This window comes from Erpetoichthys calabaricus, chromosome 15, assembly GCF_900747795.2.
Source record: "Erpetoichthys calabaricus chromosome 15, fErpCal1.3, whole genome shotgun sequence".
Lineage (NCBI taxonomy): Eukaryota > Metazoa > Chordata > Cladistia > Polypteriformes > Polypteridae > Erpetoichthys > Erpetoichthys calabaricus.
This window is the reverse complement of record NC_041408.2, coordinates 23,668,056-23,688,340: the sequence shown is the minus strand read 5'-3', so window position 1 is coordinate 23,688,340 and position 20,285 is coordinate 23,668,056. Positions and strand designations below refer to the sequence as shown.

Below are 20,285 nucleotides of genomic sequence, written 5' to 3'. Positions count from 1 at the left end.
AGAAGGCACCGAAGACTTTAAACGCCACTTTCTCGCAAGCCTCTTCATTTTTTGCTTAGTGCCGGCTCTGCTGCCACGATACTGCCTTCTTATCTCGTCAGGTAAATAGAGAACCACACTGGCACTGGCGTTTGTTCTCAGCGCTCTAAGTTGAGTACTTGAATAGACAAGTCTCGGCGTGTAAAAATCCATGCCCACGTTGTAAAAGTAAGTGTGTCCAGGGAACGAATCCACATAAAATAAAGTGATAGGAGTGATCAATAAAAAAGAGAAAAATAAAAGTAGAAAAATAAAGTCATACACTGAGCTGCTGAAAAGGCTGCCACTCTCGGCGGCGCCTGAGTCATTAGTCTTAATGAAAAGAGGCGTGCACTCAGTTCTTCACTTCTTATTCTCCTGCTGCCAGGTTAGGCTGAGTCTCTTATGAACCTGAATTGTATTAAGAAGGTTTGAAAATTTTAAAAATACTGTTTGTCAAAACATGCATAATATTCATCTCTATATATAAAATCCCTATGTGCGTTCAGGTGTCCGTGTGTGTGTGTCTTCTGGTGAAGTGCGCATGCGCGGGGCACGGTGCGATGTGCGATATTACTGTCAGAGAAAGTTAGAGGCGTTTTACGGAAATATTACTGCGAGAGGAAATTAAAGGTACACAATACAGTGACGCATATTACAGCCACATACAAGCCAGTATTACTGTCAGAGGAGATTAAAGGCATATTACCGACGCGCACGCCTGTATTACCGCCAGAGAAAATTAAAGGTATATTACGGACGTACAAGCCAGCGGACGTACAAGACGGTATCCTTCAATAAGGGCGCGCACAAAAAGGCGAGCCTCAAAAGGGCGACCTCAATTGGGCGCAGCGAATAAAGGCGCGTGTAAATAAAGATCTGCACCTTTGTTGCTCTTCACATATTCCAGAGCCATTTGAACTAAATTATCTACGAACGCCTTTATTCGCCGCGCTCAATTGAGGTCGCCCTTTTGAAGCTCGCCTTTTTGTGCGCGCCCGTATTGAATAGAGCCGTACAAGACAGTATTACTGTCACAGAAAATTAAAGACACACAATACACGGCGGCGGCCCACGAAGAACGGTCAGCTCAGCAAGTAAACATCAACAAAAGAAAGGCTGAAAGAAAGAAAAATGCGACCAACAAAAAACATGAGGTCAAAGTCCCTTGCCATTTAATATACAGTAGACTGTTCCTAGTAATGTTTATGCACTACTGTTCTAGCGCCCGTTATTGTAACGGGTTAAATGACTAGTTATTTAAGAAATGTGTTCACAAGGGCAGACTGAACTATACATAGAGTTACACTGAAAAATAAAACTATAACCTTTTACATTACTCACATTCAATTTAGAATACTCTTTCATACTAGGGTGTTGTACCGTGTTAGCCATTAGAGAAAAGCCAAGCAAAATGACACATTTTATTGGCTAACTAAAAAGATTACAATATGTAAGCTTTCAATGCAACTCAGGCCCCTTCTTCAGGCAAGATGTAATCAAGATTATATCTTGCCTGAAGAAGGGGCATGAATACTCTTTCCAAATTTGTGTATATTTTTTAATGTGGGGGGCATGGTTGTGCTTTGGTTAATGCCACTGCCTTACAGATCCAGTATCATGAGTTCAAATCCCATACCCAGTAAATGCCACTGAGTCTATGTACATATGTGCATGGGACCTGTTGAGATTCCCTACCTGGGTTGTTTTCCCTAATGTGTATGCAGTCCTGAAGTTATAATTTGATTAAACTGGCTTGCTATCCATTTACTAAACCCTCTTATCCAGAGCAGACGTTCAGGGCAAAAACAATCTCTGGACAGGGTGCCAGCCCATTGTAAGGGAACACACACCCACACACATTATCCAACCCGCTATATCTTAACTACAGGGTCACGGGGGCTCTGCCGGAGCCAATCCCAGCCAACACAGGGCGCAAAGCAGGAAACAAACCCCAGGCAGGGCACCATCCCACCGCAGGGCACATGCACACACTAGAGACAATTTAGGATCGCCAATGCACCTAACCTGCATGTCTTTGGACTGTGGGAGGAAACTGGAGCACCTGGAGGAAACCCACACAGACACGGGGAGAACATGCAAACTCCATGCAGGGAGGACCTGGGAAGCGAACCTGGGTCTCCTTACTGCGAGGCAACAGCGCTACCCACTGCGCCACCGTGCCGCCCTTGATATTGTTATGTTTATTTTTATTTGTACATACAGTATATCCAACATGGGATAAGCAGAAGTGAAGGTGATGGTGCTTGCCATGGGCATGGTTGAAAAATGGTTGAGAGGGGGGGGGGGGACTTGAAAAAATCTCTTGGCAATAGTTTCATCTCAAGATTTTATTTTATAATAGAGAGATGTAGATAATCAACTTAACAATTTGCAACAGGTACAAGAAAACACAGTTAGTTGGCTCAGACTCCGTATCACACTACATTTGTGCCATGTTTTGGATAAGGCACTCTGCTAGGTTTAACTTTGCAAATGAGAATATCAGACTTGTTTTGAAGACAGTTGCCAAATGTGGTAAAAAGCAATGATTATTTTAGTTTAGTGTAAAGTAAATAGAAATAAATAGAGTGATGCAGCGGTCAGAAATGCTACTTATGAACAGTCCTGGATTCTAATCTTGCAGTCCATATGGAGTTTACATGTTATCCCTGTGTGTTTGTAAGTTTTTTCTCCACATAACCTAAGAGTTCCTTTAAATTGCACAGTCTATACATGAAGGCAGAGGAAAGTCTTTTACATTGGCAGTAGCAATTTGCTAATCATTAAGGAAAGTGGCTAGAATAGAAACCTGTTGCACTCCAGGATCCTAATTTCCATCCATCTATTTTACAACCCCCTGAATCCAAACACAGGGTCACGGGGGTCTGCTGGAGCCAATGCCAGCCAACACAGGGCACAAGGCAGGAACCAATCCTGGGCAGGGTGCCAACCCACAGCAGGACACACACAAACACACCCACACAACAAGCACACACTAGGGCCAATTTAGAATTGCCAATCCACCTAACCTGCATGTCTTTGGACTGTGGGAGGAAACAGGAGTGCCCGGAGGAAACCCACGCAGACACGGGAAGAACATGCAAACTCCATGCAGGGAGGACCCGGGAAGCGAACCCGGGTCTCCTAACTGCGAGGCACCAGCGCTACCACTGCGCCACCGTGCCACCCGGATTCTAATATGATGCACCTAATTCTAGAATGTTCTATTTTCAGTATCCCATTCCCAGTCTCACAAATCACACATCAGTGGAAGTAAGTGCCATTGGCCAGTAGTCATTGACACAGTAAAGTTTGGTTTTCTTTGGCACAGGTACATTTAATTGCCTTTTAAAGCAGGCCAGTTTTTTAAGTGAGATATTGAAGATGATTTAGAAAATTGAACTTTACAGGTATTTAAAAAATGTTCTTCAATTCCATCTGAACTTGGATGCCTTATCGACATTGACTTGTTTAAAAATCCTGCTGAAATCACTTAAACACACACAAAGAATGGTGAAACACACAGTGCTGTAGGCAGTCTCAACAAGGTTGTTTGTTATTGCAATCACATAAATACGAAACAGACGTACAATACAATACAATTTATTTTTGTATAGCCCAAAATTACACAATTAGTGCCGTAATGGGCTTTAACAGGCCCTTCCTCTTGACAGCCCCCCAGCCTTGACTCTCTAAGAAGACAAGGGAAAAACTCCCAAAAAACCCTTGTAGGGAAAAATGGAAGAAACCGTGGAAAAGGCAGTTCAAAGAGAGACCCCATTCCAGGTAGGTTGGGCGTGCAGTGGGTCTCAAAAAGAAGGGGGGTAATACAATACAATACAACACACAGAAGAGAACAAATCCTCAATACAGTATAAAAATACAAATCTTACAAGTACGGACCAGAATTTAACAGTAGATGATATCACATAATATGATTTGGATTTGTTCAGAGTCCTGGAGACCTCCGCCATCAAGCTGCCTCCCCCATTTGGCCAGTGCTGGGCTAGCCAATCCGATGAAAGAATCCCACGACTCCTGCGATCCTCCATCAGAGATGACTTTACCTTAGGCAGGCAAAACAACTTGGCAGGTGGGCCGAGGCACCAAGTGCCACATTTGAGTACTGAGAAGAGAAACAGAAAAGTGAGGGTTAGTAACAAATTATAACTATCATGTTACTTATGTTTTAGTGCTAATGACTAACAACAGAGATGCAGTCTGTACAGTTAATCAGCAGCTCTAGTCAGGGTGTGCTAAACTGAAGTAGTGAGTCTTCAGCTGGGATTTAAAAGCTGAGACTGAAGGGGCATCTCTTATAGTAGCAGGCAGACCATTCCACAGTTTAGGGGCCCTGTAACTAAAAGCTCGACCCCCCACTGTTATTTTATTAATCCTTGGAATCATAAGTAGAACGGCATCTTGAGATCTTAATGTGCGCTCTGGTTTGTAAGTCATGATAAGTTCAGACAAGTAAGCCGGACCTTGGCCATTTAATACTTTATATGTTAAAAAGAGGATTTTGAAATCTGCCCTAAACTTTGTACCTGATCTTTAGTGATCCTCATATAGTCTGTGGCATCCAAACACTGATCTGTTTGTTTCAAGGGACACAAGACTTGCTGCAAAGCCTTTTCCTATGGTCACCAATTCCCTGCTTTGCTGTAGCACTCTGCAACTGCTCACAACTTGTTAAGATGATGGAAATGAAGGCTATGACTGAACATTGCTGGGAAAGGTGTCTGTGAATTGCCCTTTACAGCCAAAGAAGAGGGCAGGGGAGAAGTTCAGAAGAACACGTCCTGCCATTTGAGGGTTTAAGCAGGCAGGGTGTTTTCAATCCTTTATTGTCCAGTATTAGTTTGTCTAGCATGCTAGAAGTGCATCTTCTAGTTTTTTTGTTAAAACTGTACAGTGACTGCCACACCCCACCTGCATCAATGCATGGGAAGTTGTCATTTATTTATTTTTCCAAAAATGGTTAGTTTTTGCCACTGACAAGTGAATCCCCAGTTACTAAATGGCCGGTTAAAGTGAATATACAGTATTACCATCATTCCAAAGAAATATCAGTGAGGGTGTAATAAGGACTGTTAGAATAGCTGCAGAATTGCAAATCTCAACCTTCATATATTCTTTTAAGGTGCTTGTTTTTGTTTTTCTTGAAATATTTGTTTTCCTCCATTCTTTCATCTCGCATATTAATTCATTAACTGGCATCAGCATGTGTTCCCCAGGCCCCATTGAAGCCAAGAGATAGTTATAGGTTTTTTTTAGTAAGATGTTCTAATTTACCATAATTATGTGTTGTGCTATTTAATCTCTTACTACTAGCTATTAAGAGATCTCTCTCTGACAAGCTTTATACCTTTTACTGCACATTTCTTGTGTGTCAACAATCCCTTTGCTCCCCCCATCCTGTAGTAGTCTTAACATCAGTCCCTTGTTTGCAAAAGCCTCACTCCTCTTTTCACTTTCTGTTAAGGAGTATGAAACCTGGAAGCCGTTTGCAAGATATAACTGCAAAAACGAAACACAGTGCAAGGCAGCTTGCACCTCTTTTCACTGACATCTCTAACCAGTCTCCCACCTCTCAGACTGTCTCGTTATCAGCACAGGGACCCCTCAAGGCTGTGTACTTTACCCCCTGCTCCATTCCACTGTATACCAATGACTGTAGGTCCACTGACCCTTCCGTAAGTTTGCAGGTGACACCTCCATCATTGAAGTAATTACTAATGAAAATGAAACCGCATGCAGAAAGGGGGTGACTTGTCTTGGTCTTGGTGTGCTGCAAACAACCTGGTACTCAACACCACCGAAGCAGTGGAAATGGTAGTCGAGTTTTGTGTACAACATCTACACACTCTTCCTCTAAAAATGACTGATGCTAATATCGATATGGTGGAATCCTTCACATTTTAGGCACAGCTATCACAAACATTCTCAGCTGGGATATCAACATCACTTCCATCATTAAGTAGGCTCAGCAGCAGATGTACAGTCATATGAAAAAGTTTGGGAACCCTTCTTAATTCTTTGGATTTTTGTCTATCATTGGCTGAGCTGTCAAAGTAGCAACTTCCTTTTAATATATGACACGCCTTATGGAAACAGTAGTATTTCAGCAGTGACATTAAGTTTATTGGATTAACAGAAAATATACAATATGCATCATAACAAAATTAGGTGCATACGTTTGGGCACCCCAACAAAGATATTCCATCAATGCTTAGTTGAGCCTCCTTTTGCAAATCTAACAGCCTCTAGACACCTCCTATAGCCTCTGATGAGTGTCTGGATTCTGGATGGAGGTATTTTTGACCATTCTTCCATACAAAATCTCTCCAGTTCAGTTAAATTTGATGGCTGCCAAGCATGGACAGCCTGCTTCAAATCATCCCATAGATTTTCAATGATATTCAAGTCAGGGGACTGTGATGGCCATTCCAGAACATTGTACTTCTCCCTCTGCATGAATGCCTTTTGTAGATTTCGAACTGTGTTTTGGGTCATTGTCTTGTTGGAATATCCAACCCCTGCGTAACATCAACATTGTGACTGATGCTTGAACATTATCCTGAAGAATTTGTTGATATTGGGTTGAATTAATCCGACCCTCGACTTTAACAAGGGCCCCAGTCCCTGAACTAGCCACACAGCATGATGGAACCTCCACCAAATTTGACAGTAGGTAGCAGGTGTTTTTCTTGGAATGTGGTGTTCTCCTTCCACCATGCAAAGCGCTTTTTGTTATGACCAAATAACTCAATTTTTGTCTTATCAGTCCAAAGCAGTTTGTTCCAAAATGAATCTGGCTTGTCTAAATGAGCATTTACATACAACAAGCGACTCTGTTTGTGGCGTGAGTGCAGAAAGGGCTTCTTTCTCATCACCCTGCCATACAGATGTTCTTTGTGCAAATTGCGCTGAATTGTAGAATGATGTACAGATACACCATCTGCAGCAAGATGTTCTTGCAGGTCTTTGGAGGTGATCTGTGGGTTGTGTGTAACCATTCTCACAATCCTGCCCAGATGCCGCTCCTGTATTTTTCTTGGCCTGCCAGACCTGCTGGGTTTAACAGCAACTGTGCCTGTGGCCTTCCGTTTCCTGATTCCATTCCTTACAGTTGAAACTGACAGTTTAAACCTCTGAGACAGCTTTTCGTAGCCTTCCCCTAAACCATGATACTGAACAATCTTTGTTTTCAGATCTTTTGAAAGTTGCTTTGAGGATCCCATGCTGTCACTCTTCAGAGGAGAGTCAAAGGGAAGCACAACTTGCAATTGACCACCTTAAATACCTTTATATCTCATGATTGGACACACCTGTCTATGAAGTTCAAGGCTTAACGAGCTCATCCAACCAATTTGGTGTTACAAGTAATCAGCATTGAGCAGTGACAGGCATTCAAATCAGCACAATTACAAGGGGGACCCACATTTCTGCACAGCCAGTTTTTCACATTTGATTTAATTTCATACAAATAAATACCACTTCACTAAAAATCTTTGTTCAGAAAACACCGCAGTACTCAGATGTTCCTAGGAAATGAAAGACATACCACTGTTATCTTTTTTGTTGAAAGGAGAGTCAATTATTATGCAGGCTGAGAGGGGTTCCCAAACTTTTTCATATGACTGTATCTTGTATGCCAATTAAAGGCCCTTCCTAGTATAAATCTACAAAGCCATAATTGAAAGTCTGATCACATTCTCCATTGTTGTCCTTTGGTTCAGCAACAGTCCACTCCAAAATAAATCACATTGTGTTGTGTGGTCTCCTGAGAAAAGACTTGACTGTGCTGTTCTGTCTGTTGTGAACCTTGTTTGATTCCAAAGCCACAGACAATGTCAGAAACACGTTTGGTTTGTTTTGTTTTTTTTCTCCAGTCCTCTGGAGTTTTTTTCTGTCCTCTTGGCCATCAGACCTTACTTTATTCCTTGTTATTTAGTATTGCCTACTCTTATTTTTGTATTTTTATACACTTTTCTTTATTCATTATGTAAAGCAGTTTGAGCTACATCATTTGTATGAAAATGTGCTATATAAATAAATGTTGTTGTTGTAATGGATCGCCACAGGCTCATCTTGCCCAGGTCATTACGTGTTCCAAAAACTCCCTCTGGTAAACGCTTTCAATCAATGGAAATTAAAACTAACACATCTGAATAGCCCTCACAGACCAGTAATTTAGCTTGTCTTCCTTGGTTATTCATGTGTTCTTCCATATACTGTATGCAGGTGTCATTATGTTTATGTGTACGGTATACAGTACGTGGATATGTGTGCATACACACTGCAACAAGCATGCTTTTCCTTGGACATCACCTTTAATAATTGCACTTCTCTGCAACCGTTTATAATGTATGTTGTTTAACTTTTTATGTTATTTGTATGTGATGTTGTGATCTGCTATAAATTAGATTAAGTTATAGTTTATTTGCACTCGGGGAAATTAAAAATTTATAGAAGCCCAAAACAAATAAATAACCAGCTCCAAAGCTACCAAGGTAAATTGCTGTACATTATGTAGTGGTGAATACAGTAAATGTAATTCTGTTTCTGAACATTACTTACTTGCCTTGTGCCCATGCTGGGGATAGGCTCCAGCAGACCCCCACAACCCTGTTTTCTGGACTAATATAAAATGGCTGACTTATGTGCTAATGGATGTTATATCCCAAACATTGTGTCTTTAACATGAATCGCCTAAAGAAAAATATAAACTCTGACAAGCATGCAAGCCTTCTAATGAATATGGAGGTAACATCATTGGTTGAGGCGGCACGGTGGCGCAGTGGTAGCGCTGCTGCCTTGCAGCTAGGAGACCCCGAGTTTGCTTCCCGGGTTCTCACCTGTGTGGAGTTTGCATGTTCTACCCGTGTCTGTATGGGTTCCTCTGGGTGCTCCCAGAGTCCAAAGACATGCAGGTTAGGTGGATTGGCGATTTTAAATTGGCCCTAGTGTGTGGGTGTGTGCCAAGGATTGGTTCCTGCCTTGCGCCCTGTGTTGGCTGGGATTGGCTCCAGCAGACCACCGTGACCCTGTGTTTTGATTCAGTGGGTTGGAAAATGGTTGGGATCAAAAAGCCTCTGCCTATTAGCAATAAAGTTAGCACATTTAAGTTAGGTGAATTAAAGTAAAGTAAAATGTTTAAGTAAACACCAATCATTGTTAAACTACTGAGGAACAGATCTAGAGGACAGCTGTAAAGATACATCCACAAATACAGCATGGAAGAAACTGTTAGCAGCTTTCAGGGCTCACTTTCCGAGTCAAAAAGGGCTCGTCTGTTAAGAAAGTTAGCACACTTCACCCACCTGCCAGGTACTGTAGACGAAACTACACCAAAACCAGCAGCAGATATAACAGGAGTTTCTTTCCACAGGTCATCAAGCTCACAAATGGTCAGTTCGGCTGTCCTTGCTTAATCAGTCTGGGCACCCCCTATAACTTGTCATATTCTTACATATAGTTAATGATTAATTCATGCAAATGTTTACATTCTTTATCTTATATTTATCTCAGTTGTGTATTTATCAATTGTGTGTATGTCTATTTTACTGACTCTAGTTGGAGAGTTATAAAAAAACCCGGAGTAAAACTCCTTGTATGTGAGCATACTTGGAAAACAAATCGGATTCTGCCCATGATTAAGTTGAGTGAATTTAGCTAAACCCCAATGAGTATTAACAATATATATATTAATTAATTATTAATCAGTATTAACACAGCGAGGAGTAGAGCGAGCCAAGAGAGAATCTGATTAAGACTGGAAGTGGTACTAGGGGATCTTCTTAACAAATGAGTCAAGTAGCATAAAATGGGGGGGCAGTTAAAATGTCAATAAGCGCACCACAACGCCGTCCTGCAGCTCTTTCTCTTTGTCGCTATGTCCTGGAAGCACGCATGCGCGCCGCTTCCGTCGTGAATTCGCAATGCGCCATGGGATTGAATCATGGCAGCGCCCTTTGGATGGGGCTGTGATGAAGTTATGGAGGGTTAACTTTAACAGTGAGACGCTAGAGATCAGCAGAACAGAGGTTTATTAAGTAAAAATCAGGTAAACGACTCCACTGCTGTCGTTATTTTTGTTTGCTTGTCATAAATATCAAACTGGACGTTTGTTTTGTTTTGGTTATAGGACAATTTTAACTTCTGTCATCTCTTTGTAAGACTGAAAATATACATGAAATTTATGACAAATACACCAGACAGGTGCTGCATTAAACTTTTTTACACAGTACTCAGAAATGACATCGCGCCACCTTCTTTCCAACTATGCGGATATTGTACAGTGCAGAGCATAATGTCATAGTGCAGGGAGAGAGAGGGTTAATGTGGACAAGAGACAGGTGCAGAGGTACGGTTACTTAAAAACCTAAGTAACGAGTGCCGATTGAAAGAAATTACACCAGCGTGTACTAATATATGGTAAATAAAAGTAATCGCAGTACAGTTAGAATTGTCAAGACAGAATTCATGCGTTCCAGCAGCCCGTTAATCCCTCAAGTATTCGTTCGTTATTATGTTGTCAGCCTTCACGACTCATCCACGGTTGGCATCGGCATTGGCATTGTTTACTGTAGAAATACTAACGTGAGTACTGAAAACGTGCGAGTAAAACGTAAACATAAGATTGGGTTAATGCTACTCTAAAATGATTTTTAATGGAATATCGCAAGGACCGGTCAACATGTATATTCTAGTGCTTAAGGAGTTTGGTGAATGCATCTATAAACATAAGTGACACATATTTTTGAAAGTCACTGCACACTGGGGACATTCCTAAATACTGGAGACTAGCAAATATTATCCCATTGCATAAAAAATGCAGATCCAAGTTGCTATAGGCCAGTAAGTTTTAACGTACACATGACAGGTAAATTCATTGAAGCAACTATTAGGAAGATCGAGCAGCACATGATAAGAACAAGAGTTTTACTGTACACTCAGCAGGGGATCAGACGAAGTGTTATACTAACGTGCTGAAATTCAATGAGGAAACAACAAAGGGGTTAAGAATGGCGCATGTGAAATTATCTTGATTTTCAGAAAGCACTTGATAAGGGCACGACATGAGAGTTTTGGCAGCAAACTGAAAGTATAGGTAGTTGTGGATGTGGTGTGCAGAATTATCTACAACACAGGAAGCAGAAGGTTATTATGGTGCGTTAGGTGATGTTAAAAGTGGTGTCACTCAGGATTGGCAACCGATATAAAGTTAATTCCAGCAGCCATACCACATGCACTTCAGAACAGGTCATCCGCCTGAAGGTAAGCATGTTCGGGCCTAGCCAGTACTTGGATGGGAGTCCAATCTGGAGTGACTTGGGTTGCTGCTGGAAGAAGCGGTTGCAAGATCAGCAGGGGGCACTTACCCTGAGGTCTGAATGCGGATACCAATTCACTAGTACAGTGCTGTAAAAATGATGCCGTCCTTCAAATGAGACGTAAAATCGAGGTGCTGACTCTCTCTGGTCATAAAAGATCCTTGAGCTTCCTTCATAAAGAGCAGGGGGTAATTCTAGACCCCTAATCATCCCCTGTCTCTAATTGGCTAACTATTTCTCACCCCTTCACCTCCTAACAGTTAATGTGTGATGAGCATCCTGGTGCAGAATGTCTACCAACATATCATCCAACTGAATGCTGCAAATTCGTGGCAGATGAAGTGGCTCCACACACTAAAGTGCTTTGAGTAGCAAAAAAAAACTATATAAATGTAAAGGTAAAGAATTGTTGTTATTAATATTGATGCTGCTAGAAAAACCTCCTTTTGAGTGGGTTTAAATATCTTAATTTGCTGATAGGGTCTCTGAAGATTTTATGTTATGTGAAATTGAAATGTTTATTTGGGATAGGGTACACATGATCATCACTGTTATTAGATAGCTAAAAATCAAAAACATCTACATTATTTCAGATGAAGAACAGAGAAAATTCCTCCTTACTTTTCTGATGTATGTAAAGTATACTGTATCCATTGTTCTTTTTAAAATTGGAAATTTTCCGCATTTATTTATTTTTGCAGTCAATATGAGTGGAAAGCTCCTTTCCAAGTTAAAGCAGCTGGTGTGGTACACCACTGCATGCAGACAGCTCCAGGCACTATACTGTGAAAGAATTTTAAAGACATCACCTGCAGTGCTTATCTTGCCAAGCAGTTGTAGAAAATCTGCAAACTTCCAGAGCTCTTCTTACGCTACCAATGCATTTGCATCTTGTGCTTTTAATCAGATGAGGACATTTTCCACGAAGCAGGTGAGCATATTCTTTACATACCGGTATATTTCTTTTTCCCAGTTGATTTGCCGCCTTTATGAAGTTTGCACACTGGTGCTGGGATTTTTTTCAGTGTTTGGGTTTCCTCCCATATTCTGAAACTCTACATGGCTGGTTAAATAGTGACTGGGTGTAAGCAGCTCTTCCGACCTTTATGCTTGTATTCTGCCCTGCACCATTGAGACATCTCAGACCAGTAACTGCCTTTGCCTGATGGTCAATGGACATTCTGTACCCACTTCAACTCGGATTCAGAAAAGAAGTCATTATATGGACCAATTTCTAGGCTTATTACCTATTTCAATTCGTTTATGTCTATTAGACATGTCCTAGTGTTTTATTTCATGAGGCTTTCTGTTTAACAAATCAGTAATTTCTTCATTTTTAATGTACAGTGCATCCAGAAAGTATTCACAGCGCATCATTTTTTCCACATTTTGTTATGTTACAGCCTTATTCCAAAATGGATTCAATTCATTTTTTTCCTCCTAATTCTACACACAACACCCCATAATGACAACGTGAAAAAAGATTACTTGAGATTTTTGCAAATTTATTATAAATAAAAACATTGAGAAGTCACATGTACATAAGTATTCACAGCCTTTGCCATGAAGCTCTAAATTGAGCTCAGGTGCATCCTGTTTCTCCTGATCATCCTTGAGATGTTTCTGCAGCTTAATTGGAGTCCACCTGTGGTAAATTCAGTTGACTGGACATGATTTGGAAAGGCACACACCTGTCTATATAAGGTCCTACAGTTGACAGTTCATGTCAGAGCAAAAAAACCAAGCATGAAGTCAAAGGAATTGTCTGTAGACCTCCGAGACAGGATTGTTTCGAGGCACAAATCTGTGGAAGGTTACAGAAAAATTTCTGCTGCTTTGAAGGTCCCAATGAGCACAGTGGCCTCCATCATCCGTAAGTGGAAGAAGTTCAAAACCACCAGGACTCTTCCTAGAGCTGGCCAGCCATCTAAACTGAGCGATCGGGGGAGAAGGGCCTTAGTCAGGGAGGTGACTAAAAACCCGATGGTCACTCTGTCAGAGCTCCAGAGGTCCTCTGTGGAGAGAGGAGAACCTTCCAGAAGGACAACCATCTCTGCAGCAATCCACCAATCAGGCCTGTATGGTAGAGTGGCCAGACGGAAGCCACTCCTTAGTAAAAGGCACATGGCAGCCTGCCTGGAGTTTGCCAAAAGGCACCTGAAGGACTCTCAGACCATGAGAAACAAAATTCTCTGGTCTGATGAGACAAAGATTGAACTCTTTGGTGTGAATGCCAGGCATCACATTTGGAGGAAACCAGGCACTGCTCATCACCAGGCCAATACCATCCCTACAGTGAAGCATGGTGGTGGCAGCATCATGCTGTGGGGATGTTTTTCAGTGGCAGGGACTGGGAGACTAGTCAGGATAAAGGGAAAGATGACTGCAGCAATGTACAGAGACATCCTGGATGAAAACCTGCTCCAGAGTGCTCTTGACCTCAGACAGGGGCGACGGTTCATCTTTCAGCAGAACAACGACCCAAAGCTCACAGCCAAGATATCAAAGGAGTGGCTTCAGGACAACTCTGTGAATGTCCTTGAGTGGCCCAGCCAGAGCCCAGACTTGAATCCGATTGAACATCTCTGGAGAGATCTTAAAATGGCTGTGCACCGACGCTTCCCATGCAACCTGATGGAGCTTGAGAGGTGCTGCAAAGAGGAATGGGCGAAACTGGCCAAGGATAGGTGTGCCAAGCTTGTGGCATCATATTCAACAAGACTTGAGGCTGTAATTGCTGCCAAAGGTGCATCGACAAAGTATTGAGCAAAGGCTGTGAATACTTATGTACATGTGACTTCTCAATGTTTTTATTTATAATAAATTTGCAAAAACCTCAAGTAAACTTTTTTCATGTTGTCATTATGGGGTGTTGTGTGTAGAATTCTGAGGAAAAAAATGAATCCATTTTGGAATAAGGCTGTAACATAACAAAATGTGGAAAAAGTGATGCGCTGTGAATACTTTCTGGATGCACTGTACATAATTGTGTCTTTGGCTTTGGAGAATGTTTGTGGACATACTTGTATTACTGCCTGCCTTAATTAACATTTTTGGAACCAAAGCATCTCTTTCTTGTGTAAAAGGATTAAATGTTTTTTGTAGTATTAGGGGGTTTTAACATAGGGTATATTAAATCATAACATCACCATCATGGATTACCTGTTTTGTCTAACCCTGTGCATGTACTAATTTTTTCCTTTACATTTTCTGTTCTGTAAGTGAAAAGTAAATACTACTTAAAATCAATTATAATAAACCAGTAATGGCACACTACACAATAACGTGCAGTGAATACACTTGACTTGAGCTCTTTCTCTGTACGTTTACCATTCATTTGCTCAGAGGTTGATGCACTTGCTTTTTCCTGAGCAGATCTTCTTTTCTCCACCCTAGCGGCCCGCTGCTTCTCTTCTTTCGTTGGCATCTTTTCATGTTAAAACTGATTAAGTCAGTGTTTGTGTTGCAATTACTTAGTACATTTTCCTTAATTTTTCACTGAAGTTGGCACTTAAGTCTTCAATACATATCAGTTTTCCATCACCTTTTATGTCTTGATGAAATCTTTCCCCTCAAGAATGATTTAAGATATAAAAGTGGTAGGGGAAGTGACGGCGAAGGTGGTAGGGATGAGAATGGCGCACGTACGCATGTGACACACGGCCGCGCTGCTGCCCACTGCTGAGAGTTGATTCTACAATAAAATAAAAAGAGGAATAACCTTGGAGGTCAATCACTACCCCGAAAGCGGATAGTAGACGTCACATAGTATATGTGTACCAAATTTCAAGTCAATAGTTCAAACGGTTTGCTAGCTACAGGTGATTTAAAATCCTGGACAGACAAATGAACAGCTACGGTAGCGTATTACAGTAATCCCTCCTCCATCGCGGGGGTTGCGTTCCAGAGCCACCCGCGAAATAGGAAAATCCGCGAAGTAGAAACCATATGTTTATATGGTTATTTTTAGAATGTCATGCTTGGGTCACAGATTTGCCAGAAACACAGGAGGTTGTAGAGAGACAGGAACGTTATTCAAACACTGCAAACAAACATTTGTCTCTTTTTCAAAAGTTTAAACTGTGAGAACAAAGCAAGCAGTCAAAAAAAAAATCAATGGGGCTTTTTGGCTTTAACTGACGCATGTCAGTTCTCCAGCCATTTGCTCAAAACATGTAAAACTTATGCTTTTTTTTTCCCCCAAAATATTTACTTCCTGAATTATCGGTACTTGCATAAACAGTAAACCTAAAGCCACATGTAAAGGAATTTTTTAATTGAAGACTGGGCTTTTCACCAACAAATAAGGGGCAAGAAATTACATCACTGATGCAGGCTAGCCACAGGTACAAAGATGGCCACTTCGTTTGAAACTTGTCTTGATTTTTATTTTCACTTCAGCTGTAGCTGGCACTATCTTAGCGGCATTTCCTTCAAATCATTTTTTTTTCTCCCACTTTGCAAAGACCTGCAGCTTATCTTCTATCAGTAAGTTTAGAATTTTGCAAGGATGGCACCCTGTCCACGATCAGTTCCTCCTCACACCATGTAGAGCTGATATGAACAGGCTGATTAGAAAATTGATGAATGATTGAAGGGGCAACTGTAACCAAGTTCATTATAGTCGGGAGGATGAATGCAAAGCCTTTGTTCTCTATTAGGGGTATTCATTGTGCTGTTTAAAAAGCATTTAATCACGCCATCATTTCAATTACCTCATTTAAATGTATGACAATACAAGTTGAAATGATTGCAACTTATAGCTGATTGGTCTCATCCACTGCACTGTCAACAAATGCACAAATCATATAAGTGTATTTATGAAGTAAATCTTTTATGGGATAATAGAAGCAATTGTGAAAGCTTTTTTTTGCCGTGAAAAGGCAGCAGGTTTTTTCCCATCATATTAAGTTAACTGTGCAGGATTTTTCAATAATAAACACACTTACCACCATCCAGTGATTCTAGGGTGTTGTACCATGTTAGCCATTATGAATGTAGTGAGAAGTCAGGCAAAATGAACCCTTTTATTGGCTAACTAAAAAGATTACAATATGCAAGCTTTCGAGGCAACTCAGGCCCCTTCTTCAGGCAAGGCTTGCATATTGTAATCTTTTTAGTTAGCTAATAAAAGGGTTCATTTTGCTTGACTTTTCACACCATCCAGCAATGAAATTCAAGCCATTTTAAAGAAGGTTGTTATTTGATGCCAGTCTAGATTTAGAAGTGGTTTTAAAAACAGTAAAACAGCAGCTGCTAAAAATTCTTTTAGCTTTTTGAAGATATTATACAAAGGTACATAATATAATATAAGTTTGGTAGCTAGAGACAGTTTGGCTATGTGTCTGTGTTATCAGAATAGTGGCATGTTGAGTTACAGTATTATGAAATGAAACTGCATTGTTTTTATCTTTTAGACCAAGAATATGGGAAAACCTAAGATTCCAAATGTAAAACAAGCAAAATTTGAAGTAGAGATCAAGCAGGGGATGACAGTTGCCGAACTCGCTCAAGCTATGAATAAAGATATTGGTACGTGAATGTAATTATATTGTTTTATGTGTTTTATGCATTCCATGGTATATAGGGGTTCCTGCAGGAAAAAGAATATGACAAGGTTGTATCACAGATGTCAATGCAACGAAGAAATACCCAGTGTAGCATGGAGAGGTGCATTGCAGCAGAGCAGAGAGAATTAAATTAGTGCTTGTTGTTGAGTTGCCACCGGAGAAGATCAGTAATCATCATTGTTCATGTGCTTTCATTAGAATTCAAAGAAACAAGTATTTACGGAAACCTTAGCTCACAGTGAATATGTCCGTTTTTCTTAATTTTATTCTAATTGAAGGTTTTGGGAGCAGTAAACTATCACAAGGTAAGAGCCACCTCTGGATGAGTTGCCAGTCCAGCATAGGACACACATTAGTATTCTCATGTTTAATCTGAAGTACATACTATGTGAGAGGAAAGACACAGAAAAACGTGTGCAGAGAGCAGAGCAAGAAAACATTAACAGGCTTTTAAGACATCATCAGCAATAAAGTTATAATTTATAAAAGAGCATATTAATAGGATGAAATATTTAAATGTATCTGTTTTTATGCATGCAGTGTGTTTTCTGTGTGTGGGTTCTTTGTGTGTAGCTTTTTAAACTTTGTCACGCAGATACTGTGCTTCTCACTGCAATTTTTTGACACATATTAATTTTGGGATCAAATAAGTGGCACGAAATTTTACAGTGTGAAACTACACCAGACAGATCGCAAGAGTAGTTCAATGGTTAGTATGCTTTCTTTCATGCTGAGAACTGCAGGGAATTCAGATTTGATTTCTGTCTTTTTTTTTTTTTTTTTTTCTTTCTTTCTATAACATTTAATTTTTTTTTTTTTTTATGTATTTTATTAATTTTATTCTAATCATTCCATACAAATAGATCAATTTTTACAAAAAATAGGATTGAAGACAAATCAAACCCCACCTCTGAGAAGGAGAGCATGGCCAAAGGAGTAATACTTAAAGCTTGTAAACATACCTAAATTGTTGAGTGTAATAGGGCAATAAAGATAAATGGAGAAGAAAAAGAAATGTGGAGATAATTATTTCTTCTTATTCTAAAATATTATTGATCCTGCCAGTTTTTGAAAAAGTTCTGTACAGATCCTCTAACTGAGAATTTGATTTTTTCCAATTTCAAATAATATAAAACATCAGTTTCCCACTGACTTAAAAGAGGAGAGTTAGGATTCTTCCAATTTAACAAAATAAGTCTGCGTGCCAAAAGTGTAGTGAATGCAATCAGTTTGCTTGTCCTTCTCCACTTCAAATCCATCTGGAAGAACACCGAACACAGCTGTTAATGGGTTAGGAGGGATTGTGACACCAAGGCTGTCTGAAAGGCACTTAAAAATTTTGGTCCAAAATGATGTTCATTTGGTGCAGGCCCAAAACATGTGACCCTTTCTTTAACATTTTAGTCTTGGTTGCAAGCTGCCCTGGGTCAGGCCACAATGTGTCTGAAGTTATTTATTGCAATTTGGAGTCTTTTTTTGCAGCCAGACATCCCTGGTCAAGCTGCTTCTCTTATGAGCAACAATATGTTGATTGCTCAGATGAATGTAAAGTTAAATTTCCATCAAGGTTTTGAATTAATGCCCAGGCAACAGTATCATATCTATAAACTGCAACATCTATATAAATAAAGCTGAGTTGGCATTGGATTGGATGATCCAGGACAGACTCCACTCCACCTCACTTGGCTGAGGTCTGTAGGATTTTGACTGTGTCCGACTTTGCCAGTTATAACTGACTGTGGACCCCCAGGGGTTTATTTTCTCCAGAGATGCTGCTGACTGGAGTTTTTGTTTTCTTCTCCTCCTTTGGCAACTGTCCATAGTTCAACAATTAACGGACTGTTGTTTTTTATTTATGTTAATCATTCTCTGCTTTGTTTTCTGTGTATGTTAATAAATATGTGGTCTTACATGTACTAATACTTTATTTAATAATTTATTGATTTACCTGTCCCTTAGGGAAAAGTGCAATGCAAAAATAAACTGAATTGAATTGAATTGAATCTGCTTATTTGTATGTAATTATGTCCAGTTTGTGTTTTTGCCTGTTTTTTTCTGGTGTAAGTCAAAAATGCCTGTATAAATTTAATGAAGATTGGAGGATAACTCAAATACTACATATTGCTACAAACTACCACAAAAAAAATGATAAACTATACAATCCACTCAACCTGAAATATGCAGCCTTTCAACATCCATCCATCCATTATCCAACCCGCGATATCCTAACTACAGGGTCACGGGGGTCTGCTGGAGCCAATCCTAGCCAACACAGGGCACAAGGCAGGAACCAAACCCTGGGCAGGGCGCCAGCCCACTGCAGGGCAGACACACACACACACCAGGGACAATTTAGAATTGCCAATGCGCCTAACCTGCATGTTTTTGGACTGTGGGAGGAAACCCACGCAGACACGGGGAGAACATGCAAACTCCATGCAGGGAGGACCCGGGAAGCGAACCCAGGTCTCCTAACTGCGAGGCAGCAGCGCTACCCACTGCGCCACCTTGCCGCCCGCCTTTCAACATTTGCTACATATTTTATAGATTTGCCTCATTTGTGATTTCATGTTGCTTTAAAGTATATTTTTGATTGTTATTTGGAATTTAAATTGGCTTTTAAAGCAAAATCAGTGTATATTCAGTCTGCTAATTTTTCATTTCTTGACAGATCATGTTTATGAAGCACTGTTGCACACTACTCTAGATCTTGATTCACTTGAACCTGACTCCATTCTAAATGAGGAATGGATTAAAGAGGCAATAAAAAAATCAGGAATGAAGTACAAATGGGCAAAGCTGACGGAAAGCAAAGTGAAGGAGAACAAGGATGCACAAAAGAGGTGCTTTTAAGTTTTTTTTTCTTTTTGTTGTACAAGACAATGTGCTGCCCATTGTGTTGGATTGTCAATGCAACCCTCTTCTCCCACTCTTCACACACTGATAGCAACACCGCAGGAGAAATGCTAGCACAGGCTTCCAGTATCCGTAGTTTCAGGTGCTGCACATCTCGTATCTTCACAGCATAGACAATTGCCTTCAGATGACCCCAAAGATAAAAGTCTAAGGGGGTCAGATCGGGAGACCTTGGGGGCCATTCAACTGGCCCATGACAACCAATCCACTTTCCAGGAAACTGTTCATCTAGGAATGCTCGGACCTGACACATTGAACACATTTTATAAGTGGTCAGAAACTTGTAAATAACTCATGAAAGAATAAAGTTACGTTAAAACCAAGCACACCATTGTTTTTCTTGTGAAATTCCCAATAAGGTTGATGTGTCACATGACCCTCTTCCTATTGAAAAAACAAAAGTTGGATCCAAAATGGCCAACTTCAAAATGGCCACCAT

General features: G+C 40.5%; 1 protein-coding gene across 3 annotated transcripts in view; it reads left to right on the top strand.

Annotated features, from left to right (window-relative positions):
- The first annotated feature begins 9,935 nt into the window (after positions 1-9,935).
- mtif2 (mitochondrial translational initiation factor 2) overlaps positions 9,936-20,285 on the top strand; it is a 36,692-nt gene continuing 26,342 nt past the window's right edge. For all 3 annotated transcript variants that reach the window (XM_051919683.1, XM_028820220.2, XM_051919682.1), the window contains exons 1-4: positions 9,936-10,090; positions 12,062-12,291; positions 16,778-16,892; positions 19,602-19,773. In XM_051919683.1, the coding sequence (XP_051775643.1) occupies positions 12,067-12,291; positions 16,778-16,892; positions 19,602-19,773 (512 nt within the window). In that variant the 5' untranslated portion in view covers positions 9,936-10,090; positions 12,062-12,066. The remainder of the gene's footprint in view (positions 10,091-12,061; positions 12,292-16,777; positions 16,893-19,601; positions 19,774-20,285) is intronic.